This window comes from Ostrinia furnacalis, unplaced genomic scaffold (genome assembly GCF_004193835.3).
Source record: "Ostrinia furnacalis isolate ACB-3 unplaced genomic scaffold, ASM419383v2 OfSCF0457, whole genome shotgun sequence".
Classification (NCBI taxonomy): domain Eukaryota; kingdom Metazoa; phylum Arthropoda; class Insecta; order Lepidoptera; family Crambidae; genus Ostrinia; species Ostrinia furnacalis.
In genome coordinates, this window is record NW_021130696.1 from 238,819 (window position 1) to 266,349 (window position 27,531).

General features: G+C 39.3%; 3 protein-coding genes and 1 long non-coding RNA gene across 4 annotated transcripts; 2 read left to right on the forward strand and 2 right to left on the reverse strand.

The window, feature by feature from the left end:
• Positions 1-2,032: 2,032 nt before the first annotated feature.
• LOC114365776 (solute carrier family 22 member 3-like) lies at positions 2,033-9,883 on the reverse strand. Its single transcript, XM_028322446.1, has 7 exons — positions 9,221-9,883; positions 8,542-8,737; positions 5,221-5,321; positions 4,715-4,866; positions 3,837-4,463; positions 3,132-3,313; positions 2,033-2,580 (listed from the first exon to the last, which is right to left on the reverse strand). Exons 1-7 carry the CDS (start codon positions 9,394-9,396, stop codon positions 2,380-2,382), a joined length of 1,635 nt encoding a protein of 544 aa, XP_028178247.1. The 5' UTR covers positions 9,397-9,883; the 3' UTR covers positions 2,033-2,379.
• Positions 9,884-11,343: 1,460 nt separating this feature from the next.
• LOC114365756 (solute carrier family 22 member 3-like) lies at positions 11,344-19,775 on the forward strand. Its single transcript, XM_028322408.1, has 7 exons — positions 11,344-11,943; positions 12,593-12,785; positions 14,567-14,667; positions 15,185-15,336; positions 15,527-16,153; positions 17,878-18,059; positions 19,082-19,775. Exons 1-7 carry the CDS (start codon positions 11,771-11,773, stop codon positions 19,280-19,282), a joined length of 1,629 nt encoding a protein of 542 aa, XP_028178209.1. The 5' UTR covers positions 11,344-11,770; the 3' UTR covers positions 19,283-19,775.
• A 1,932-nt stretch (positions 19,776-21,707) lies between these two features.
• On the reverse strand, positions 21,708-24,766 carry LOC114365748 (SET and MYND domain-containing protein 4-like). The gene is made up of 4 exons (XM_028322395.1): positions 24,658-24,766; positions 23,914-24,390; positions 22,661-23,563; positions 21,708-22,224 (listed from the first exon to the last, which is right to left on the reverse strand). Exons 2-4 carry the CDS (start codon positions 24,384-24,386, stop codon positions 21,861-21,863), a joined length of 1,740 nt encoding a protein of 579 aa, XP_028178196.1. The 5' UTR covers positions 24,387-24,390; positions 24,658-24,766; the 3' UTR covers positions 21,708-21,860.
• Positions 24,767-26,281: 1,515 nt separating this feature from the next.
• LOC114365704 (uncharacterized) lies at positions 26,282-27,205 on the forward strand. The gene is made up of 2 exons (XR_003656975.1): positions 26,282-26,541; positions 26,794-27,205. It is a non-coding gene; the product is annotated as an uncharacterized LOC114365704 (long non-coding RNA).
• The last annotated feature ends 326 nt before the right edge of the window (positions 27,206-27,531 follow it).

Sequence of the window (27,531 nt, forward strand, 5' to 3'; positions counted from 1 at the left end):
GCAAAGAAGGAGGCTCTATGACCTCCATCTGCCCCTTCCTAATAGGCCTCGGCCATCAGATACGGGGGTGTCTGGTGGCGTCTAAAGAGGCCGCGACGGCGCAGCACGTGTCCTGCGTGCCGCTCGCAGGAGGTTGAAGGCGTAATAACGCCTTGGTTGGGCTGGGCTTGGTTTAAGCGAGTGAAATGCCGAGCAGGGAACGCGGACGAATGCTTGAGGCAAAATGCCGATAGTGATGGCCCGCGTTCCCGACTCATATGGCTACCGAGGGCAACGTCAGGTTTTTAGTGGGTAGGCCCTGCCCTTCTGGCAGGGAGAACCCCACATAACCCACTAACCGCCCCCGCGGCTGGTGGGTATACAAATCAATGTATTTTCCTGACGAAAAAAAAGGTATTCCAGTCTGTTAGGTGATGCCAAGTTTTGCGGGGTAAGCCAGTACTTAAAATAAGAAATCTACCTAGTTAGGTACCCACTTAATACCTATTACGATTACAATTATTACCTATATGACATTTGGTATCTGATAGGTAGGTACCCAAAGAATCTTTGGATTTCATTACTTAGGTACATCCCTACAGAAAGATCCCAGAAATACATAAAATATAGATAATAAGTAAGTAATGTAACTTCTGATAACTCAGTCGAAGACTCAGTCTGCTTCAAGTGAGTAGGTAATATAAATAAACATACATTAATTTTTTGGTTTTTAATCAACATGACGTTAGAAAACAAAATTCGTAAGTATCCATATTTTACTAATTCTAATATCTATCAATTGTACCAATTCTAGGCTTTTCACGTTTCGCGTAGGTACAATAGAATTCCGATACGTGTACAAAAATGTAGATAAAGTTGTAGAAAATAAATTTTGCTCGCCAATTAATAAGTAGTACTTAGTAGCACAGAAAGAATTGGAAGTTATTTCGGTAGTACCAAAATTTTTAATATCGAAGCTATCAGTAGGACAACCTCGCCCCATTTTTCTAAACCTCAACCATTGCTCCTAAACTTAAAATTAATAGTTTTGCAAGTGCCAAAATATCGGATGCTCGTGAATAAAAATGTGCAATCTCATAGTCTATTCTAGTGTAGTGACCATGAAAGATTAAAACAATAAATTGGTCCAGCCTATAGTTAAATGAGGAGATTCGTAGGAGAACCAGAGTCACAGACATAGCCCGCAGAATCGCTAAAATCAAGTGGCAGTGGGCGGAGCACATAGCTCGTAGAGCTGATGGCCGCTAGGGCAGGAAAGTTCTTGAGTGACGACGACGAGCCGGAAGACGTAGCGTGGGCAGGCCTCCCACTAGGTGGACCGACGATCTAGTGAAGGTCGCGAGAGGTGCCTGGATGCGAGCGGCGTAGGATCGGTCTTTGTGGAAATCCTTGGGGGAGGTCAATGTCCAGCAGTTAACGTCTTTCGGCTGAAAGGAACGAACTATTCGTACCGCAATAAATATCTAGTAGTAACTGTCCATTTTTTATTGTCACTATTCTACCGCTAATGTCGCTTTCTAACTGTAATTTGCCAGGTACATCAGCTGCATAGCTGCTGTGTCTAACCACCATCTGTTCAGCGGGAATAGGGCCAGACCCTGACCCCAGCTGCCCCTGCACAGGCCGGCTGGCCCCGGTGTGCGCGTCTGATGAACAGACTTATTGGAGCCGGAAATGCGCGCAGTGCATGGCCCCGAACGCAGAAATCACCAAGGAGGGCTTCTGTCCCCAGTTGGCTGTAGAGTTTGAGGGATGAAAATTGGGGACAAAACACATTTATTTATTTATTTATTTATTTATTTATTTATTTATTTATTTATTTAAACTTTTATGCCAAAATAAATTTGTACATAAGGCGAACTTAATGCACTAAAGCATTCTCGACCAGTTTACCTTTGGGTTGAGCACATTGTAGGTATAATACTACTCGTACCATAATAAATAATTGTACTCCTGTAGTTAACTTTTTTTTCTATTCTTCCTGTAATCTGCTAGGTAAATCAGCTGTTCTGCTATTAATTAACAAACATTATTCTTATACTAATAATTTTAGAAATCTACTGGTCCAAAATAATAAACAAATAAAAACATTCTGGACATTAGCTGATACTTATGAAAATTCTATTAAGCTCTTTCAAAAGTGAGAAATGAGTTTGTCGGTCCACCTTGTAGGGGGAAGTCTCACGCTGCGTTTTTCGGTACACAGTTTCCACACTTTATTTATTGATTTTATCAAACAGACCGATTGCCAATGGAACAGTTTCGTTGCAGATATTTAAATTTAGATAATTACTTTGGAGAAGGTGTTGAAAAAATGACACTTTTACCAATCATTTTTATATTTTACAGTAGGTTACTTAAGTAATAAGTATTTTAGTCTTAAATCTTAGTGACATCATCAGCCATAAACCCGAAGTTATCGGCATGATTCTTCCCTTTCTTCCTGGAGCTGGCTTTAACCTGTTCTATGGTGTCCATGAGCGGCATGCCCTTGGTCTCAGGAGTGAGGATGATGAGCAAGCCTGTGATCACCGCAGACAGCCCGAAGCAAACCGCTGGCAAGATAACTGACACTTCGTTCTGAAAAAAACAATATTGTTGACTGAAAAATGGGAATTATAATATCAGACACAATAATATCGTATCGGGGAACTTGCGCGAAAGACATTAGCGCGAAGACACTAGCGCGAAAAGCCATTAGCGCGAAGACACTAGCGCGAAGAACATTTGCGCGATATTCGTCTTCTCAGTCTGTCGCATTATTAGCTCCTGAATGACTAAAGCGATTTTGATTTTCTTTTCACAAAAATATCATCAAATTGGCCCCCCCATGAACCCCTCCACCTACTCAAAGACTACAGAATAAGAAAACAATAAATCAAATAATAATAGACTTCATAGGTAAGGCTGGTTTTAGAATCACGCTGACGCACGCTGACTGTCAGTGCTGACAGCCGAAATGTATGAAGCGTCGTTGCCGAGCGACCAGCGTCACTCAGGAACGTTCCCTTTAATTACATATATTTTGATTTGTCAGCGCCGACGATCAGCGAGCGGTCAGTGCGATTCTAAAACCAGCCTTAGACTGGAGTCTGGTGTCAAGACACCGGCGTGGAAGACGGTATACTCACCAGTATCGGCGTCAACGGCGCCAGCATGCCGCCAAGCCGAGCAGCCAGCGAGCACAGCCCGAGCATCGACCCGCGAGAGCTGGTGGGGAACAGCTCCAGGGTATACGTAATACCGCCCGTGAAGCACACCGCGACGATCACCTTGCCCACCAGGAAGAAGGCTATCTTAGCCCAGCTCACACCTTTGTGAAATAATAACATTCCAAAAATAACTAAGCTAAGTCGTAGCTCTATCTAAATAATATGAATAGCATCATAAAAATCTTACTTTACAGAAAAATAGGCATTCAAAAAGTTTGTATTCCGGACTTACATATTTAACCCTTCACCACCTTTTCATCAGACATTTATCATTTCCTTCATTCATCATCATCATCTCAGCCATAGGACTTCCACTGCTGAACATAGGCCTCACCCAATGCAATGCTTTCCATGTTGCCCGGTTGGTAGCGGCCTGCGTCCTGCTACCTTTAAGATGTCGTCGGTCCACTTCGGTACGCAACATCTCTTCGTCCAAAATACCTCAGTGCCTGAAGACTAAAGTCTACAACCAATGTGTGTTACCAGTGATGATTTATGGTTCAGAAACGTGGCCTCTCACTATAGGCCTTAATAGAGAAGCTCAAAGTTGCACAGCGTGCTATGGAGAGGGCTATGCTTTGTGTTCCTAATCATTAGTGCAGAGTATTGTGAAAGTGTACTTACTATCTGGAACAAACGCTGATATCACGCACACTGCTCCGCTGATAATGAACCCGACGATAAGCGGCAGCTTCCTGCCGATCTTGTTCATCAAGTACAAGCTCAACAGCTCCCCGGGGAAGGACATCACCGTGGCCAGCAGGAAGTTGGTGTACTTGTTCCCCGGCAGATACACAGAGTTGATCATGAGCCCGTAGTACACGAAGCTAGACGTGAATCTCACCATATAACCGACCAGTAAACGCTTCATCATCTCCTTAGACTTAAACACTTCTATGAGCCCTTCCCTTGTTTCATAGTTCTGGATATCAAACATCTGCTTCAATTTCTTATCGTCTACGTTGCAGAGGTCTTGCTCGTTAATTTTTATATCATTTGTTTTCGCGATCATCTTTAAGTTGTGTATCGCTTGATCAGTCTTTCCGTTCAGGATTAGCCACCGCGGACTCTCGTCTAGATAAAAGATCAGGATCAGAAACAGTATGCAGGGCCCGTACACTACTTCGATCAGAGTCTTCCAATTAGGCACGAACATCGCTAATGTCGCAAAACACGTCTCTCCCATGTAAATTGCATACGCGAATACTACTCCAGAAAGGATTCGGTGCCTTCTCCCGGCTATTTCTAGCACTGAAATATAAGAAAGCATAAAATGAACGTCTATTCTTGCAATATTTTTCATTTTGTAAAACTTAAGGCTTTTTAGACCGACCATGGCTAACGTAGGTTTTACGTTCTAACGTACTACGTGGGTTAATTTAAAACTTCAACTAAACGTTTTTTGTATCACTTGCCTGACTTCTTTAAATAGAAATACAATAAAACAATGCAACACTTACAATAATTATGTTATTACTCAGCATTAAAGTTGTAAAACTCACTTATAATCGTTCCGACAGAGTAGCTGCCTCCGCTCAGCAAAGCTTCCACAAACTCTAAAGTCAGATACACAGGGTACGATGAGGCAAAGATCTTGAAGATGCCAACAAAGCACGCTGTCAAGCAAAATATTGATGTGAACTTGCGCCCGAATCTGAAAACAAAACCAAAGGAGTCTACTCATCGAGGACCAGTAGTACTAATACATTATTTATTACATACATAATATTAATTTGTATTGCACAAATTATGAATAGCCTCGTTAACCCCCAATACTAAGCTAATTTTTTTTAGCTCGTGTTAAGCTAAATAAGCTTGTGTTACGAGTGGGCTCCAATAGTCGAACGCCGCGGTGGGATTCGAACCCGCGTTCCTCGGATCTCGAGTCGGCTAGTCCGACCACTTCACACTTCACCGTTGGGATATCGTGGCTACGTAGTCGGCCAGTCAGTCCGACACTATTCATCATTTCGTCGCTTAATGTCATACATAATCTAACTTTACGTACCTATCAGCGAGCCAACCAGTGACGAGCATGGCGAACAACATTCCCAGGTTGTGGATGGTGCCCACCATGTTAATCTTCCAGGGCTGGCAGGCTAGGTCGAGCTGAAATGCACAACATAGACTGCATCCCACTTAACATCAGGTGCGATTGTGGTCAAATACCTGCCTTGTTATGCATAAAAANAAAATAAATAAACACTTATACACTTCCCGAATATAGCTTGCCCTACCACCACTTCGGGACAACATATGGGCTGGGCAACAAACGTGACAAAAGAATTTTCCACACTGGATAGGTCTGCGGTCTGTTGTCAGGTTTAAAGTGAACGCATCCCGCATGATGTAGGAACAATATTGTAGGTCTCTACATTTTGCATTGATGCGATCTGATCATACGGTTTCGACCAAAGAACGCAAACCGTCTGGATACGGACTGCGTTCACTTAGACCTAACAGCAGACCGCAGACCGCAACCAGTGTGGCATTTTCCTTTAAAGCTGTTGTTGTGGCATACAAATATAATTTTAGTCCTCAATCTCGAAGATGAGCCATAATTAGTTACAAGCTAATTAGAAACCAAACTCGTCGGAAAAAATAGTTAAGAGCGTTTACGCCGTTTGGCGCAAAAACAGTACTTTTTCAACTCGTTACAATCATTAACCAGTAATACTACAAATATGTTATAGGCATAAAAAGTTAGACAATTTCGTCGTCTAAATAGTTAATTGAGAAAATATTGCGATTAGTTTAGCATTTAAGAATTCTATCCAGATAAGTCCACACAGGTTTTGTAAATTTCCACTATAGCGTCAGTTTACAAGCTGAAATTTTTATAAAAACGCTGTGAAAACGATTTAACAAACATATATATCCTATAGCATAGATCCTTGGGCAAATAGTTATCTGAGAAAATTTTTAGATTTAAGCATTTTACACTAAGAAATCACAAATTAAAAGAACGTGAAATACCCAAAAATCAAAGTGATTTTTTCACCAATATTCTTCCTTTATTCAACACAAAAATAGCTTAATATAATAGAAGAATATCTTTCAGTCTGACACCCCGCTGTTTAGTACTAAGTCCCAGTTCGCTTTCTGCGATGAGGGATGTGTACCTATCCAGGATGCCTACAGGGATATTGACCAAGGAAACGCACAATCAATAACACAATGACACTTGTATTTCTAGTTCCACAATGGTTCCTTATTCTAACTTCACTGACTCTAAATTTATTATTACTACGAGCAATTACTTTACAGGTTATTCAACAATTATAAATCAATGGCAATGAGAGGTATAGCGACGCGCCCGGTTCGCATCCCGAAACTAGTCTATGTATCCGCGAGAGGGGCGGCGCCCTGTGCGAGGTTTAGCGAGTATTAGTGGATACTTATAACTAGGGGGGTAGGACGTGTTTTCATACGCTACAACCAGAGACCTAAGTCGTCGGGGAGCTGAAACCGTTAGGGAAAGGCGTCGGACCTACGTGGCGAGGGGGTATGAAGTTTAGGATGGGTGGCAGCAGGATTGCTACCGCGGGTTCGGGATGAGTATCGCATGCACTACTCGGTAGGGATGAGAATAGGTAGCTATCAACGATAGAACGTTTCAACAGCAACACGAAGCTTTATGGCTCCGCGGAGGTAAACGAGGTATCGAGTCAAGCCAAGTTAGTGGGAACAGTGTGGGTAGCAATTCGCTAGGGACTCTGTACAATGCAACCGAGGGAACTATAGACGCGCGCGCGAACGTCTGGTTGTTGTAATGGCTCCCGAGCGAATGCTAGGCGCCCGCGGTCGCCGCCGTCTCTTATATTAGCTCGGTCCGTGCGGCGTGCGGCCGCGCAGCCGTAGGGTTGTCAAAATCTCTGCGCTCGGTGCTAGGGCTGTCGATGCGTCGCGGGGCGCGTCACATCCTTGAGCTGTCACTTGACAGCCTGGCATACTTTTACGATGGTGGATCAAAGTATTTTGGTTTGACTATAGAGCGTGAGAACACGCACACAGTCATAATTATTTTAGTGTGAATAAAACTAGCATCGAAATTACCTAANGGGCGCGTCACATCCTTGAGCTGTCACTTGACAGCCTGGCATACTTTTACGATGGTGGATCAAAGTATTTTGGTTTGACTATAGAGCGTGAGAACACGCACACAGTCATAATTATTTTAGTGTGAATAAAACTAGCATCGAAATTACCTAAACTTGACATGCCACGCTAGACGTAAACGCTCTTAAAGCCTAGCTCTAAAAATAACCATTGTAAAAAACAACTTATTATTAACATGGTATTTGAGTAAGATAAGTTAAGATAAATCTACATTATTATGTGAGTCTATTTACTTATTTCGTAATCTAATTCTATTTAATAAACAAGTAGTATATTTATTGTAATTTGTAAATCACGAAGTCTAGACAAGTCATATACTCGTGCCTATTATATGACCGTAATAAACATAATTATTATGTTCTGTTAGCGTAATTGGAAGCAGTAGGTGCTCTCCTATTTATTGATAATAGATTTAATTTTTAGGATTAGATTAATAGAGATTAGATTAATAGAACTCTTAACTTTTTTCAAACACGTATTTTTCCTAGGCCTTCAGATCGCTATCGCGCCGGCGCCTTCATAGACCAATCATAGGATCGCGGCGCTTCATAGGATCTGCCCCCCTAGACAAAACGCACTTTTTGATCGAATCAAAAATCGAATCCGTCAAAACTCCATACAAAATAGGGGCTTTTCGACCACTTTTCGACTGGTTTGCGATTATAATTTGCACTTTGTCTAGACCCACTGCACGCGTCAGTGTGGTTGAAGCATAAGTAATTAACAATGAAACTAAGTACCTACCTTATTTGTACAGTAATAACGAAATTTTCACGAGGCAGTGTTTTATTAGCTTTATTTGATTCTGGTGGCTCTACACGGGTACCACTAATCACTTATTTATTTACAAGTTTGGTTTAAATTTAACGTTTTAAGAAAGAACTTTTCCATGCCAACTATTGATTTTCCATTTCAAGTCATTAAAACAAGGCTCTACCAACTATATTACAGGATATACTTCCAATCAGGAATCAATACCTATAATATATTCCCTATATCTTCTAAATAAGCATAAGCCTATCCGCAGACTATAGACTTTTTGTCGGCCGATAGTTGGGTCGGGCTGTTAATAAATATGGACATGTATGAAAGTGTTGCACAATGGTATTGGCCAATTCTTCATACAAATTAGAATCGGGCCCTACTAGGTACCGGTCGGCCGACTAAATCTGTATTTTGCGGGGAGTCTGAAAACTGATTTAAATCTTACATAAGACACCACGCTGTCCTGATTCTCGTACACCCAACGCGAGCAGGGTTCTACTTCTCCATGAAAGTGTTCTGGAGAGCAAACCCCGCCAGTGTAGTTGCTTGGGATCGGCCTCGAACACCGGTCTATGGTCTGGTTGGGCCACCACGCAGGACTGAACACGTCTAAAGGACCCTCGCATTCTGGGACTCGACATCTGGAAGATTTTATCATCATCATCGTCATTATTTCAGCCACAAGACCTATACTGCTGAACATAGGTATCCTCCAATTTTTTCCAGTCTAGTACCCTCTCTGACACCTTTTTGAGTCATCTGTCCACCTTGTGCTGCTTCTTCTCAGCACTTGCCCTTGTTATTGTCCTAAAGCAGGAAAGAAGAAACTGCGATTTTGATCTTACAGTCTACTTAGTCATCGCGTAAAGTTAGAAAAAATAATATTGCAAATGAGTATTTTTATGGGACCACAAACAAAAAAAGATTTTCAAATCCGGTCGGCTTTATGTAGATGAAAAAAAAAATTTTTCAGACATGAGTATAGTCGGTTGAAAAAGGAATGAAACAAATTAAATGAAAGTTTGTATGGTTAAAGAAACTTCTCTCAATTTCTCTTTATTGACTGGCTGTAACAAAAGCAGATGAAGCCGCCGGCAAAACTTAGTTTTAAAAATACAGCTCACCTGTGACCGACGTCGCCCACAACAAATATGTAGTTTATATTCGCCATAGTGATGAAGAGGGTGGGCACGCACATAAACGTGTACTGCATCGCTTGGTACCTCCCAAACTTTTCCAAAACCTCCCATATTTCGTGCACTTTCTCCTCTTTTTTTAAATCACTATTTTTAGATACCATTGTTCTAGTTGATTGCTTGGGAAGCAACTCAAAAATTTTAAATTAGATAATAACCAAATAACACATCCTACCTACTTTACGTTTTAACAGTCACATGAGCGTTTTATAACTAAGGATTTGTAATTACCTACAAGATGAGATAATAATTATCACATCTTACAATCCAAACATCAATTGTTTAATAATGTTAAAACTTGAAACGTATTATAAAGTCTCTAGATTATTATAATGTGTCATACAGGGAAGCAGCTAAAATTCATATTTTAGCGTGACAGCGTTAAAAGTTGGGCTCTTCTCAGGGTTTTGGGTTCTTTTTCAAAAAAGAACGACGTATTTTTGGCAAGTGTGTATTTCGCTTCGAAGCTCACAATCAACTGACTTGTACTGCTCAGACGCAGTACAGCAATAATTGTACGTGGTAAACGTGGTATTTTTCTGGCCGCTTGATTGGCCGACGCACAGGGCTCGAACTAGAGTGGTGTTTTACAGTTCGTTGGCGCATACGCTTAGGTACGACGCGAACCAGAGTGAGCGCGACGGGAACGAGGCAAATCGATGAGCCTACTTGGATTGCCGATAAAGCCCGGTCCGTGAGCACGTAGAATTTTGTCCAATGACCCCTAGCTACCCATCCTTATCGCTCGAGCGTAATTAAGTTGTTTTAAGACAATAATATTTCCCGTTTTATAGAGACTTGAATGCAGATTTTTTTTTCAGTTTTCCCAACTTTCAAGCTGGTTAATTTAAAAGTTATATAGAAGTTAACCTGCAATTATAGTGATTCACATTTATTTTAGACCTAGGTAAGTAAGTACAATAACTTAGGCGTGTAAATTAAAACACAAACATGTATAAGTTAAGAAATAACTTTTGATAGAACTCATTGAGCATGCTCATTAGATAATCTATTACCTAAGTACCTGCCATCTCGAAATAATCAAATTAAGTTTAAGTGTAACCTTTTCTTTATTTTTTTTTATAGTCGGATTCGCATCATTTAATTGAGATCCTTAATTAAAAAACATTTTCGAATCGTCCTTATAGTTCATTCATGCAATTTGGCTGTGGTAGATAAATGTGCTCTATTGTACTGTATTAACATACCTGTTAAAATGAGTTAATTTGTCTTCTGTACGTAGGTACACCCTGTATACAGCGTGGAAACGTTAAGTGATCTCACTCGATTATTTCTAAACTATACAAGATATCGAAAAACTGATTACTGATTCTGAAAGTGCTTCACAAGTTCTTTCAAACGGTACCAATAATAGGTTACAGAATAAACTGGATCTATCCGAAAATTCATTTTTTCCATCTTCCATACATTTAGTAAAACCACATAATATTAAAAACACAAGATATTCAAAAACTGGTTACTGATAAAAAAATATTTCCAGCTTCCATACATTTAGTACAACCACAGTCATGGCACTCATGTCTTGTTAATATTATAGCAAGTAAAGCCTAAAACCAATGTTTTACAAGATTTTTTTTAAATGAGAATACAATTTACAAGTTCATTTTAAGTGTTTATTATTTAATAAAAAAAAATTAATACTTCTATTATTTCTTGGCTGGCATATACATTTAGTATGGAGGCTGAAAACATTAAATTTTCGGATAGATCCAGTTAATTCTGTAACCTAATATTGGTACCGTTGGATAGGGCTTGTGAAGCACTTTCAGGATTAGTAACCAGTTTTTCGATATCTTGTATAGTTTAGAAATAATCGAATGAGTTCACTTTATCGTTTCCACCCTGTATACTATTACGAGGTGGCACGGCTGCGAAGTATACTTCCTAGCAGCACCACTAATGTAATCGAGGAGATGCTAAAAAACACTAGATAGTAGTTACTATTTTAATACATACTTAACGAGCTTAACAAAAGTCTTACAATTAACACTTAATAGGTATAATTAGGTGTAATTACCTAATTATAAGACGTACCTACATGCTGCTCTCGACTCCACTGTCGCTGTGGTGAGCCGATCGCAAACACTTATTATAAGATTTCGTATAAATATTTTTTTTACAACAGAGCAAAACCAAAACCTCGTTAAGATTTGCTTGTGTGGCGTTGCTTGGAAGTGTCACAGTGTCACACTTGGAGCAACTTTCCGAAAGAAGGAACGATCTATTAGACATAATATTTGTATGTCACTTAGTAGTGATAGCGTCTCTTCCGCCTCCAAGTCGTGCTTGAAGAGCGAGGACTGCGATAATATTAATCGCATCTAGAGCGTCAGTCAATAAAAACACTTTACAAGTATTGACTTAGGCAATAATATATTAATGTCTTACAAACTCTTGGATCGAGCTGTTGGCAGGATTGGCAAACATTAACCGTTCAGTGTTCAAAGTGTAATTAAAATGGAAGCGAAAAAGGGTGACGTTAAAGAAGACAAAGTGTACGAAATATGGGAAGTTCTTGAAAAATATGGAAAGTACCAGATTACGCAGTATTTGCTGGTCTGCGTGGCTACATTCTTCGTGACCATGTGTAACATCAACTACATATTTGTGGTTGGAGACGTGGGATACCGGTAAGCGTTATAATTCAAATTCTTTAGCATGTTTTTTATCGACAACGGGACCTGCATGAGATGCAGGATGCCTGATGGAAAGTGAAGATCGGGCCTAAGGTGTAAGCGAGCTTCACCCGAAATCCTCAACCACAGAGGTTGTAGGCCCTCTTTTTCTGGAACTCTTTTTTATTTTTTTTATTTACGGTATACCAACAACATTACATACAAAGTAATTACATGAAACTCTTTCATTTAGAAGGTGCCTATTAATTATCCAGTTATTTACAACTAGCTTTCCGCCCGCGGCTTCGCCCGCGTGTAATTTTTCGGTTTTTTATACATATAACCTATGACACTCAGCAGTGTCTTTCTATTGATGAAATAATTTTTAAATCGGTTCAGTAGATCCCGAGATTACCCCTTACAATTTAACAAATAATACAAACACACAATCTTTACCTCTTTATAATATTTGTATAGATTTATATTGTTGAAAATAAGAAATGGGGCTCTTGATTTTGGTGGCGCTTTAGCTACTACTTGAAAATACAAGAAAATTAAATTCACTAAATCTAAAATAATGTGGTTGTTTTTGAGTGCCGACGAAAAGTCTGTAGTCTGCCTCATAACATTGTTAACTTTATAAAGATTTGAAAAAATATTCCAGATGTCGAGTGCCACAATGTGAAGGTGCTACTGAGGCCTTCCAAGTGTCATGGTGGCCCAACAGCTCCATAGACAGATGTTGGAGCCCTAAGCTGGACAACAGTTCCATAGGGTGCTCGTCAGATGCCTTCACCGAGGAGGTGGAGCGCTGCAGCAGCTGGGTCTACGAGAGCCAGAACAGCGTAGTCTCCCATGTAAGTTTGTATCATCAGGGCTGTTCATCTCCCCGAGCAGGCATCGAAAACAAAACCCCAGCGGGTTTAAACCACAAGGGATTCACGAGCGAGTAGTGAGTGACGTATGTACTTACAGACGACGCACGGCACGACAAGCTAAATTTAATTTAATATGTTGGGCCAAATAAAATATTTTCTTTCTTTCTTTCTTTCTAAACATGGTGGTCTCTTATGTTCTAAGTAATAGAGGCGATGTTGCAACAAAAATGTATAAGTTGATGTGATGTCGTGTGTACGTACGTAGTACACACTCACTATTATTCTGTGGTATCATGCATACCTAGTATATCCCTAAGTTATAAATAGTGCCCTGCCCGCCATAAGCTTTCATCGGACTTTTTATCGATTTTACGCTATAAACCCATACAAAAACAAAGCTACATCAGGCACCGGTCATTTAATGATGAAGCCTTTATGATTTCGTATTTTGCCTCATTTTGAGCCACAGGCAAAAGTCAGTTAAAATAAGTAAATGTTTTGGAGATATTTCCTTAATGACTATGTACTAGTACTACTTACCTAATTATTGCTCCGATATTAATCTCTTGCAATCTGATTGTTTGTTTACACTAGTTACATTTAGGTAGGCTAATTTTAGATTTTATTATTAACTGTAATAAGATAATGGAGAATAATAAGGAGTGTCATTTTACTGAGCAAATTCATTACACTGACGATTTTTTAATTTCTACACAAATAGGTGTTATTTTTTCTTTTTAGTTATTATTCTATAATTTAAGTTTTTGGTGTAAATGTGCAGTTCAATGAGCTCTCAATGGTTTTATTTTTGGTTACCCAAAATTGTGACCTACTATACTAGTTTTATGTTATTGTATTGATACCAAAGTTTAAGATAGATTTGATATCGATGTAGGCCGGTTTTCTTCAATTCTAATCCAAATCCGTCCGTCAACTGTCAAATTTCAATTATGTTTTTAGTGAAAATATCTACGGTTTTCGATATTTATACATTGTCATATTGTTAAAGTATAAGACTACACATCGAAATTTTTATTATGGATAAGTAACTGATGGAAAACAGATTGAGATTTGACAGTTGAAGAATTTGGTTACATTGATACCTACTTACTTATTATGTATAAGACACTGGCCTTATATAATATTCATCTCGGATTAAACAAACATGCTGCCAAACAGGATCATCAATGCACGAGTATCATTGAGATGTTGATAACATTATCACGGCCGTTACTTATGAGAACATACATTACATTGTATATGTTTACATTATTATGACAACATCTTACCTAGACTAGACTTTTCGAGAGAGACACAAAATAAATTTTGTGCTAGAGATCAGGCAGGGTTTTAATCAAATGTATTATGATAACCACAAAATGCTTTCAAGACAAGGAGTCCTAGTAAAGGGCTATTTAACAACTCCAATTATTCGCCTAAATATAAAGCCTAAAGCGACAGAGGTCTCGGGTTAGTTCCCAGACTCCCAGTGGGGGCAAAATTTTCTTTTTGGTTGGTGGCAGGGCTTGTTTTAAGTACGCCTGGCTAGCTTCTACCTTCTTACTTCAGTCTGTCGGCTTAACAACAATTTTAACAGCATTGTATTTCGGCAGTTAGAAGTAGATAGCCAGTTCCTCTGTGGAAGTCCGTGTGAAGCTCACATCCACCTTTGACCTGATCATCACTTTCCATCAAATCAATGTCAAGAGCCTCTCCATTGTGGGTAAAAAAATGATTTATTTATTCACTTTCCATTTCAGCTCAATCTTGCCTGCCAACCGTGGCAGATCAATATGGTGGGCACCATACACAATCTGGGAATGTTGTTCTCTATGTTGATAACTGGCTGGATCTCTGATAGGTAAGAATTAACCGTGTGTTCCGGCAGAGTATAGGTATAATAGAACTACTCCACCCCACTCTTCTCTTAGGCGGTTATCACACTGCGCCGGGCGACAGATTTAATCATTGTATGCAAGTACCTCAGTTTGTATAGAAAACACGCGCGGCACTTCACACTGACAACGCGTGATTTTTTATATGAAAATCACGCGCTCCGCGGCGGAGCGCGGCGAAGTGTGATAACCGCCTTAGATGTCATAAAGGAGAGTATGGGACATTATGCGAACATCAAACCTCGCCTAGCTCAGGCCAGCGGGAGTGGGAGTGTAGGCCAAATCCTCCATTCACCTTTAGAATAGAGATAGAGCAAAGCAAGATAGATCATAGAGTAGTTGGTAGTACTTATTATTATTCTGTGGTAGTACTTCTGCAGAGGAAACTACTTACATGACGGCTTAAATTTTTCAGTCCTAAATCCTAATAGGTCTCCTAGATAATTAAGCAAAATATTTTATAAAAAAATTATTGCCTTTCAGGTACGGCCGCAAGAAGATTGTAATATTTTGTTTCACCACGTGTTTTGTGGGTATTTTCAAAATCTTCGCCGCATCGTACCCGGTGTATGTAACTATAGAGTTCTTAGAGGCGTTGCTGAGCGGAGGATGCTATGCTGTGGCATCTATTATGAGTAAGTTGACTTACTTACATCCTTATTCTTCTTCTTGTAGATGTCGTAATGGTGATAAAGTGACAAATAAATATGTGAACAAACATTACCCGTCTGGCCAGCGTAGATAGTGTAGGGGTGTAGGCTATTATTATTTAAATTCGTGTTCAGCATTGCAGTTTTCTTAACCAACCTATTTTTATGTTTTCAGTGATAGAAATAACTGGAAGAAAGTACCGCATACTTTCCGGAGTGTTGTTCGCTTATGCCGTCTACATGGGAGAGACGTGTTTCGCTACTTTAGCAATATTAATACCGCACTGGAAGAACCTCGTCCTAGTGATGTACGGGCCTTGCATTCTGTTCCTGGGTCTAGTTTTCACGTTGCACGAGAGCCCGCGGTGGCTGATACTAAACGGGAAAACCGAGCAAGCTATAAACAACCTGAAGGTGATTGCCAAGACAAATAACATAAAGATAAACGAACAAGATCTATGTAATTTGGACGATAAGCAGTTGAGACAGAAGTTTGACATTCAGAATTATGAGACGAGGGAAGGGCTTAAGGAAGTGTTTAAGTCCAGGGAGATGGTGAAGCGTTTGCTGGTTGGGCTCTCGGCTAGATTCTCGTCTAACTTTGTGTACTACGGGCTCATGATCAACTCTGTGTATCTGCCGGGGAACAAGTACACCAACTTCCTGCTGGCCACGGTTATGTCCTTCCCCGGGGAGCTGTTGAGCTTGTACTTGATGAACAAGATCGGCAGGAAGCTGCCGCTTATCGTCGGGTTCGCCATCAGCGGCGCTGTGTGCGTGTTATCGGCGTTTATACCAGATAGTAAGTATTTGGGTGCTTGCTATATACCTACCTACAAAGTATTTAGCTAGTAGGTAGCTTGTCTTGTTTATACCTACGCAGAATCAGCAAACTAAGGCAATAAGCGGGTGTTGTTGAAGATCAGGGGAAATACGTTACCTACGAAATTCGTAACTAGGTTTATACCTAGTTACGAATTTCGTAGGTAACGTAGTAACGTAGTAACGTAGGTTTCGTAGGTTTCGTACGTAAGTACCTTAGGTACTTATGTACCTAAGGTACTCTTAACCATCTGTTAGTTGAATAGTACCTAGGTACAATGTTTCTCTAAGAATTAGGTACACCACTCAATAAGTCATCATCATGTGCGAGCTCCCTAAACCTATGTGTATAGTGTATGTGCGAAGCCAAGTATTCACGTAAGACTATGCTCCGCTGTCGCCAGAATGTTATCGCGACACATCGCGATGGCGATCTGCACGGGTTAGACATGTCACCGGAAAATAACAAGACTCGTAAGTTGATCAATTTTCTAGGAAGTTGATCAACTCTCGGAAAATAACAAACGGCAGTTGAAATGTACTATTTAACGTATGTATTTTAGTAAGTTGATTAATTTACGGCGTCTTGCCGTTAAATCATCCGACAAAGGCAAGGTGTACGTTGATTGGTTAAAAGACTCACGTGCTTTTATACCGCTCCCCGCCACCCGGCCGCCGCCATTATAGTCTTTTCACCTAAGATGATTCGTATGACGTTTCGAGTTTGAAAGTTATAGAGATCTCACATAACTAAACCATAGCGATTTATCTATCGATTTTTATCTAACAGTTAGTAAAACCTACTTTTAGAGAAATATTTTGTTATTTAACAAAATACATGTTTTTTTTAATTACAAATATTATTGTAACAATTTTTTATTGATAATATTCTAATACCATGGACTTCGTGTTCAAAAAAATGATTCCTAAAAAATACTGGTTCTATTTCCTTAAATTAAAAACTATTAATAGGTTTAAATAATACTTAATTATCGCTTTACAGACTGATTTTATTTGTAGCATTGTTTGCCAAACATTAATTTATTTTCAATGCGTTTACTAAAGTCAACAATCGAAAAATATAGTTGATTTTTGTGATGTTTCTAATAACTAAGTATTCACTGCAATCGATTAATGAATAACCAAGACCATTCATTTATTTAACTATATAGCATAGACGAATTTTAACATCCCTATTTCTAAAATATAAATATTAAAACAACATATCTAAGTGTTTGTAACTCTATGAATAAACACTTGCTAAATGCTTATAATTAATGCTGTTGACCAATCAGAGAAAAGTTTATTAAGTGACGGATAATAGTGTACCGTCAAATAGTACACTGGGCAACGATTGGCCTATTTGTGGATGATTTTACTTGTAGCAATATAGTTAATTATTAAATTACGGCTAGGTACCGTAAGTTGACCAATTAGCTAAAATACAATGCGTTATATAGTACATTTTAACTGCCGTTTATTATTTTCCGAGAGTTGATCAACTACCTAGAAAATTGATCAACTTACGAGTCTTGTTATTTTCCGGTGACAGACATATCTAACCCGTGCAGATCGCCATCGCCGGCGCGATCATAAGCCAATGACAGGTAAACTGTCATTGCCTTTCATCGCGCCGGTGGAGTTAAATGTATCTTTCTAAAACACATTCCTACTTTGGAATTAATTAATTTACTTACCTTAAAGGTTTGAGCTGGGCGAAAATCACTTGCTTCCTGGTGGGCAAGGTGATTGTCGCAGTGTGCTTCACGGGCGGCATAACGTATACCATGGAGCTGTTCCCGACCAGCGCCCGCGGCTCGCTGCTGGGGCTGTGCTCGCTGTCCGCGCGGCTTGGCGGCATGCTGGCGCCGCTGACGCCGATACTGGTGGGTATAAGAGCCAAAGCACACGATGCGGCGCCGCACCGCAACGCAGAGAATTCGAAGTGTCGTGCGACGCGACGCCGCCACCGCTCATGTGTCCGCCATAGATATTTTTATGTAAGAAGACGCAGCGACACCGCTCCGGCGTTTTACCGCCACCGCAACGCATCGTGTGCTTTCGCTCTAAGGGTGAGGCACCATTAATCCGTTCCGCTGTGTCGCGTCATAAAAAAATATATGGAAAACGTCGCAGCGTCGCAACGGACTAATGGGGCCTCACCCTAAGGTGTGAACTGGGATAAGGAAGCCTTCTTCCTGGTGGGCAAGGTGACCATGATCACCTTGCCCACCAAGCGTGCTTCACGGGCGGCATCACGTATACCCTGGAGCTGTTCCCGACCAGCTCTCGTGGTTCGCTGCTGGGGCTGTGCTCGCTGTCCGCGCGGCTTGGCGGCATGCTAGCGCCGCTGACGCCGATATTGGTGGGTATACTAAGATCTAAGAGCCAAAGCACAGATGCGGCGACACAGCGCCGCAAAGATTTCAAAATGTCGTGCGACACGACGCGTCGTGTGCCTGCCACAGATATTTCTATGTTAAGTTACAGGCACATCTAATTATAACTAGTTATCACCATCACCATCATCCTTACAATCCACTGCTGGACTATGAGCCTTCTGCACTATAGTGGAGGGTTTAGCCATAATCCCCACGCTTGGCAGGCGGGCTAAGGATCGCAGTTTAAAAGATTGATATTTTTCAGAGAGCGTGCCCATTCTCTGTATGATGTGTAGTCCCTAAGTCGCCTCTTACGACACCCACGGGAAGAGTAGGGGTTGGTGACAAATGTAATCTACTCTGTCACACGGCTTATAACTGTAACTGCTTACCTTCCTACTAATTACCTTCACTGGTTGGGTTTTTATTGGCGGTCAAGATGTAGATCCAGGCTACACAGCAGTTGCAGCGCTCAGAACAAGAGGAAACAGTCCCGTAATACTAACTACATCCTACTTCTTACACAGAATGGAGTATCAGTTATCCTGCCAGCGCTTTGCTTCGGGGCGTCAGCAGTGATCACGGGCCTCATGATCATGCTCACTCCTGAGACGAAGGGCATGCCTCTTATGGACACGATAGAACAAGTCAAAGCCAGCAAAGAGAACAGGAAAACTCACATGGAACCGAACAACATCGGAGTCAGTGAAGAGTGTGGCAGAACTTAAAATATTATTTGCTTATGCATATGGCATAATAAAGGTCATAGCAGACTTATCAACTCAGAAAGGGATCAACACCGTATCGCCTTTCGCGCGCTATCAACCGCGAGGCGAGGCGTTTATAGTTCCAAAATACTGAACTGTCCTATGCATGACATTGACAGTGGGGCGCCACCGTCAATACCGGATCGCTGGTTCCGATTTTTGCCATGTTGGAAACCATATAGTTAGTTGAACGATGGTAGCGCCCCCCTGTCATTGAGTTTGGTGGGACAGTTCAGCGTGGGTCATCTATACGTTACCATGCGGATAAGTGTGCTGTCCCTTTCCGAGTTGATAAATGTACTACGTCCTTAAAAGGGAATGTAGGAGACCCACAATCTCCTGCATTCGTTGAGTCATAGCATAGACCTTTTTGTCTCATACCACTATTGTAGTACACTGTGATAACTTGAAACTTATCTTGTTTTGAGCCAAATAAATACTTTCCATCTACCTACGAATAGTTTGATTTCGTCATCATTTCTGCAAATGGCATTCCAATGGAAGGCTATTATAATTTGTAGATAGATTTATTACTAAGTGTAGGTACGATTGCGATTTTTATGTACCATCTTTAAAGTGTAATAGTGTGCCTTGTATTACATTAATACTACTTTGAAAACAAATAACGTCTTTTCAATGAAAAACGGTTTGAAAATAAAACCTTAATTAAGATAAGTCAACCAGAAGGTACACGTTTAATATCTACAACGTAAGTAAGTACCTAGGTATGTTTAAGTTGTGTACAGTATGTTATGTAATAGCCAATAGGTATATTTTTTATCCTTTGCAATCAAAAACAATATTAATTAATACTGAAATTATTATTTTATTTAATCACCGTTATGCACCGTTTACAGTGATAAACTAAGAAATTAATACCATAAACATTAGAAAAGGAAACAAAAAAAACTTTTGCCAAATTACAACATAAAATCAACAAATTTCAACGATCTGTAATAATAATTAAAAATCTAAACAGCGCCAATGGCGAAATGTCTTACATTTTTCATCACTCGCTTATAAAGTCCCAGATAGATTTTAAACGACTTATCTGGCAGATAAACCACAATATTAAAAGGAGTCACAAAAACAAATCAATAAATCAGCAAACTCTTAGCTTATTGACATAACTACTGACTATAGAAATATCAGGAACCGATGAAAACGGACCTTTTGAGTATTTAAACACAAAATAGGGTAAGTACTTATTTGAATTTGAGATCAAAATCAACCTTCACTTATTATTAAATGAGATCCTTTTGTACCCTTTGCACCACCGGCCTGCACCACTGGTGGTGCAAAGGGTATTTTTTAATCCCTTTTACACCACCAATAGTGCCGCCCTACCATTAACTGTAAAACGATTATCTATAATTATAGGAATATTAATATTATAAAGAGGAAAGATTTGATTGTTTGTTTGTACTGAAACTACTGGACAGATTTGACAACATAACATAAAAATTAATAACAACCTTCATACCTACATACAACGAATAATAATTCCTAAAGTACCAGGGCAACATAATCATAAAGGAGCTATATCAAATTCTTCTTGGTTGACCCGAGAAATAAACATGTATCATAAAATAGCTCCTTTATGGTTATGTTGCCCTGGTACTTTATTCGTTGTATGTAGGATGTAGGCCCGGGGTATCGTGCGTGGGTCTGAAGTGAAATGTTTATAGGCACTTACACACACACAAATTAAAACTTTTAGGTAGGTTTTGATTTATTTATAACAATTAAATTATTAAGTATTTTACAGTCTACTACTAGTTTTACAGTCGATGGTAGCACAGCACTATTTGTTGGTGGTGCAAGAGGGATTTAAAAATACCCTTTGCACCACCAGTGGTGCAGGCCGGTGGTGCAAAGGGTACAAAAGGAAATGAGATTATAACCCTGAATACCATGGAAAATTTTAACTTATTTATATTGATACGGTACTGTACGAGATTACGGACGAATCCGACATATCACAAAATACTAAGTAAAAGAAAGTATCGAAATCAGACTTGAGAAGTGCTTCTTTTGTATTTTCATACAAAAGAAGCACTTAAGCCTGACGTCACATGGCACATGTAAGAATCAAATAGGTGACTGTTAAGTGACGTCACGAAAAATTTCACATACTAAAGACTATAAAGCTAAAAAAATATTATTATTATGTGAAAAATGAAACATGCATATTCCCATTAATGCTTAATGCTAAAAAATGGTAATCTATTAATACAGAAAAGAATACTGTTAAGTATAGTCTTATTGAACACAAAACGAGAATCATGTTAAAATTAATTATGTACTTGTCATGACTAATTTTTATGTAATGTTACATTTTGTAAATTTTAGAATATTATTATTATACATTCCTGAAATCAATCAATCAATAGCACATCAAATTACCACTTTATGACGAGTTTACTCTGTGGTTGTTATAATGTATGTAACAAAAACAATAGTTCCATTAGGATTAATAAAAAAAAATGGCATAATATTAGAAAAATTACATTAAATTAAATTTCAATGAAACTTTTCACTAATCATTGGTGCCATCCAACATGATATTAGACGAGTACTGATCTTGAATATCTAACAGGCATTTCCTGAACAGCTTGTATACATCGATGTATTGGTTTGAGAACGGCAAGTCGTGCAGGAAGGCTAGTGCTCGGCAGCATTTTGGGTATATGTGTTCTATGTCAGATGAGCAGTAGTTTTCTATGGCCTCGCTCACGTTGAGTTTTCTGAAAGCTCGCAGGTGGGTCTCCGTGGGCCTTGCCCTGTTGCGTAGTAACTTCCAGTCACCGTTGCACACAGCACAAGCGCACACTGTGTTGTATAAAGTAAACATATTGCGCAGTCGTGAGCCGTTTTGTATGTTGTTGTCCAACCAGTGACCTCTGTAACATACGGTATAAAAATATTTTATTTCTTAAACTAGTTCCAATAATTAAGTGCCAAATTAAAACTGAATACTATCCGTTCGCGATAAGTTTGCCGCTGGCGATATGACGTCACTCGAAGGAATGCGTCTATAATTTTAGCAAACTTTATTGAAAATATTTTTTATTTATTAATATTTATAAAAATTGTGTATTTGCGTAAAATAAAACACTTAATTGCATTTAATCACTAACAAATTGCGTTTAATCGCGGTTGGAGGAGGGGACGCGCATTCCACGGACCGGCAAACTTAGCGCGAACGGGTAGTAATTCGATTTGATTTGGTAATAATTATTTTCAAACATTTGCAAGCAAGGGTCTCAATCTATGCAAGGAGTCATAAGAAAAAGTCTTTGGTAAATAGTTATACATAATAACTAAATCAATACTCACAAATATGCAATGGTCAATTCTGTCCCCTGTTTTAAAGGTTGTACTGTGATCAGCGCTACTTCTTTGTTCAAGCCAACAACTAGCACGTTTGGGTTGCAGGCTCCTTTCAGCTTCCCGGTGAATGGAAACACCCCAAAGTTAGCCACTTCACAAAACTCTGTCTTCCCATGCGCCATCACAGATACCGTAGACGATATTTGAGTTTGTATTAGGTGCACAGTATAATACATCAGCAGTCTGCTAAAACCACAGACCGCTGCAGCCTTCTCAGTTGCACGCGTTGGGAAAAAAGACTTTGCCATATTGAGGTAATGCACCACTATGGCGCAACCAAACGTTGCATTATAGATCATCCCATACGTAAAGATAGCATCATCCTTGAAGTTCAATAGCGAAAACTTGTTCTCACTGTTGAAAATTTCATTTATTTCGCTCTTTTTCATGCGCTTCAAGCCAACAGTCTTTGTGGCCTCATTAAACTCTTCCCAAGATTTGAATTTCTTCCTCAGTTTTATAGCAGTAATAACGGCTAATTTACTCACCGGAATTGATGATATTTCATCAAAAATTTCAATTATAGGGCATTCAAAGGAGTGATACTCCTCCATGCAGGTACGCCTACAGTCTGCGCTACAAAACAAGGCTTTGGTGCAACCTTCACAGGGAATGAGGTTTAAACTCATTTTGTGGCAATAATAGCATGCTGAATATAACAATTTACGGTCCAGCTGACTAGTGAATGCTTTCTCAATTGCAATAAGTTTACCAACTTTCACATCTCTGACAGCAACAACTTTGGGCACATGAGACTCTTTAATGATACCCACATCAGTGCTAGCACATGTTATTTGGGGATTTCTTCTTTCCCTAAACTCCAGATAGTCCTCGGAAAATTCACAGAATCTGAAATGAATATTTAATTTAAAAGTACAAATTCAAATAATAAAAATGTATAAAAACAATAAATGTTAGATAAAATCCTTCATAGCCTATTATCACTAAGTAGTCTGTGGAGGAACATTATCTGTGGTCGCGATCCTCATCAGTGAGGGTCTAAGGAAGAAGAAGCAGTATCAGAAAGTTTAAAAATGCACACAATTAGTGCACAGATAAAATACTTTTAGAATTAGTTTATTATTACTTTATTACTTTACTTTATTACTTAGAACTGCTAACAAGTACAAATATGGTAAATTGTGGGTCAGATCTTTTCTATTAATAAGGATGGATTTAGGTAAAATCTTACTACAGACCTCATCTCCATAGCCATTCTTTCAATCCACACGTTTTTTGTAGCTTCACTTCGCCTATTCGCCAACTTATCGCTGATCTGGGGCGGATATCCCAATTCAAAACAGGTGCTCACATCTTTGAGGCAGGCCTGAAACATCTTACACTTGCTCAACAGAGCCGATCTGTTGCTATAACCCAGCACCAACTCTTCGGAACCTTTAGGAGCATACATCAAGGCCTTATTGTACCACTCCAAAGCATTCTGAAACTTGTTACTTTTAAATGCTTTATTCCCTTGCTGGCGATGGGAATTGGACTTAAGTTTACATTTTGCCTCTTTTACCAAAGGTGGCATATTATTTGTTTTCTTTAGAATGTCCATTGCAATAATAACTGCGTCTGACAAATCGTCCATTTCAATGGCATCATATAATTTGCCAACTAACCCTTGTTGGTTGAGAATCTCTTGAAAAAAAGCTGGTGAACGCCACATAACTCTGAAAAGAATAACAATGAAAAATTACCTTGAGAATATCCAACAAATCACATAACACTAGCAGCAACCCCTTAATAACTCGAACTCGAAGTCTTTTAAATTATTTACTTGTATAATTCTTATCTATGCAATACAGTTATTTGCTGAAAAACTAAGATCTAAGTACTCTCCCCTTCAAGCCTGAATTGCTGTGTAGGTACTTTAATTTCTCTTTTGTAAATTTAAATAACGTGAAACAAAATCGGATCTAAGTTAATTTTAAACTTACATTAATACGAATACTATCGACACCTTTAAATTTTCCAAACAAACAAAATTTTCTTCTGCAGCTTCTGCTTTTGAATTTGCACAAAAGTGAAGGAATGAATGAATGAATGAAAGAATGAATGTTTTTTTTTTTAATTATATTTCACCACAGCTCTTGGTACAGCTCTTTTAAGCCAATCGTGTGTTGAATAAAATCAATTTATGCTGTTTACACTTCCCCAACAAATGTTTACTTCTGTGGATATTTTGACCAAAAACAGATTGCAGATTGCAGTTGACGGATTTACTTGGATTTGGATTATTTTATGAACACTATTTTAACAGACTGTGAAACTCTGATTGAAATAAAAAAAAGTAAGAACTTTTCTGTTGTTTATAGTTACGAAAGTACCTACTTTTTGCAGACACAATGATTTCGAAACTAATTTATTATACCTACTTAGGTTATTTAGATAACATACTACTAACAGAGTCTAATACCTACTTCCTCATAAAAATTACATACCTGAACAGTGGGTCTAGACTCTAGACAAAGTGCACATTATAATCGCAAACCAGTCGAAAAGTGGTCGAAAGGCAATTTTTATATAATATCATTGTCGAAAGGCCTTTTTTTGTATGTTTTGACGGATTCGATCAAAAAGTGCACTTTTTCTAGACCTGCAAATGTTAAGCTGGCTTTAAACAATCTGCAATGAACGTTACTTCGCTCTTTTTTGAAATCTTTAAAATTGGCCAAGGGCGAGTGTCACTGGCTGACTCGCACACCAATGCAATGGTTCCGTACAAACTTGTAGATTTCATAAAAGGTTTTCGAGCAAAAAACGGCAAAAAATCACGTTTGATGTTGGAAAACCCCGCATAATGTTTATTTTTATAGTGTTAATTGTATTTGATAATAGTAATGGCAACAGAAAATGTGTGTACTTCTGTGAAAATTTCAAAATTCATGAGATAGTTGTTTACACAGACGGCCGGACGCGACGGTGGAATTCATAGTAATAGAATCCCGTTTTTACGCTTTGAGTACGGAACCCCAAAAAATTTAGGTCTGTCATCCTAATTTTCGCTGTTATTCAATCATTACTTCAACCAACCGCACAAAGTTAACTGCGCACCTAGCGACTGTGGCGTCACATCGACTTGAACAGACTTGACGCTATATAATATTATACGCACGGGCAAACACGGAGAGGGGCGCGGTTGAGTGCGAGGGAGTCGCATTCCAGCATTTCCAGCGAGGTTTGCAGTTAACTTGACCGGATTGTATAGGTAGGTAAAGCCTGGTCCGTGAGCACGTAGAATTTTGTCCAATGACCCCAAGCTACCCATCCTTATTGCTCGTGCGTAATTATGTTTCTGTCGCGCTCGCACACTGACTGCGGGCGCCCGTCACACAGTTGCAACAGCAATGGGGTCATTGGACAAAATTCTACGTGCTCACGGACCTGAGCCCCGATTACGGTAATTTTTAACGTCAACAATCCAGACACGCTTCTCGATTCTGCGATACGATTGGTCGTTCAACAGCGTACGTCAGCTGTTTTAACCAATCGTATCGCAGAATCAGAAACGCGTCTGGATTGTAGACGTTATAAAAGTTACCGTAATCGGGGCTCAGGCTTTAGTTACGTAGGTAATAGTAGTTGTGGTAGTAGGTGCTCGGTATTCCCCGTGCGTGATAAAAACTGGCAACTCGCCTCGCTGATCATCTGCATCTGCGATCGTGTAGAGGGGCCGTAATAATATGTTTGTTTTATCATCGATAACGTTGATAAGCAGTAGATAGGTACCTAAGTAAAAAAAAACTTCAGAGCAGTTGATCTGATAACTTCACCGTCTGCAGCCAACAATGAAGTTTAAATAACCACTATTGGCTTTCAAAGTAAGTAGCCAAACTTTTTAAACTTTTAACACTAACTACCTTAAAAACTTGAATGTAACCTTAGCCCTCTACATTTTTTTTTTTCATGATGTATTGTTAAGCATCTTTCTTGATGACCTACTAAGAAGGTACTAATCATCAACTGCAACGTTGAAGAACTTAGATGAAAAATATAGAAATTGGATTAAGTAGTTGTGTTGCTATTGCGACTACTTTGATTAAATATTTATTGGTATTTTCTTTTTGTTTTAGGTAGGATCATACAGTCCGCGTTTAATCGATGTGCCTCCTATTTCTTCACATGCACCTAATGACAGCTGCACATAAAAATGTATGATTTTTGCAATCCAGTATTACTTGAACATCTGTTAAACCAGACGGGTTCAATAGAAGATTTTTATAGATCGATACAGCAAGGTGACATAGGGGAAGCTGTTGTGATTGCAATAAAATCACTTAAGATAAATAACATTCCTATCATTAAAAAAGAGCCGAAATCAGCGAACTTTTCGCATAGGGCATGTCATGTTGGAGACCAGGCCCTCAATAATAAAAACTACAGGAATGCTTTCGAAATGTATAACTGTGCAATCAGATGTGCGCCTGAGGGTTCTGAGGCAATGTTGGACGCGTACTTTGGTAGATCCAGACTGTTATTCGCTATCGGAACCTGCCCTTCAGAATGTATAGCTGATATAGACACATGTCTTTCTTGGAAAAACCTCGCATACGAACAAAGGCTACAAAAAATGAAAGCAGACAGCCTTAAAAAAATTAAAACCATCGACCCTCGCTCAAGGAATGCCTTTGTTGATAATTTCTTTAACATTAAAAACAAACACCCGCTTGTGCCAAGCGTCAGCGCCGACGTCGATTTCGTCATTGAAAGCGGACAGCAGTGTTCAGTGTTGCCAGTCGGGTCTAGTCAGAAATTACCAGAAATATAAAAAAAAGTAACCTTTTTGAATAAAAAGTAACCTTCATACGGGG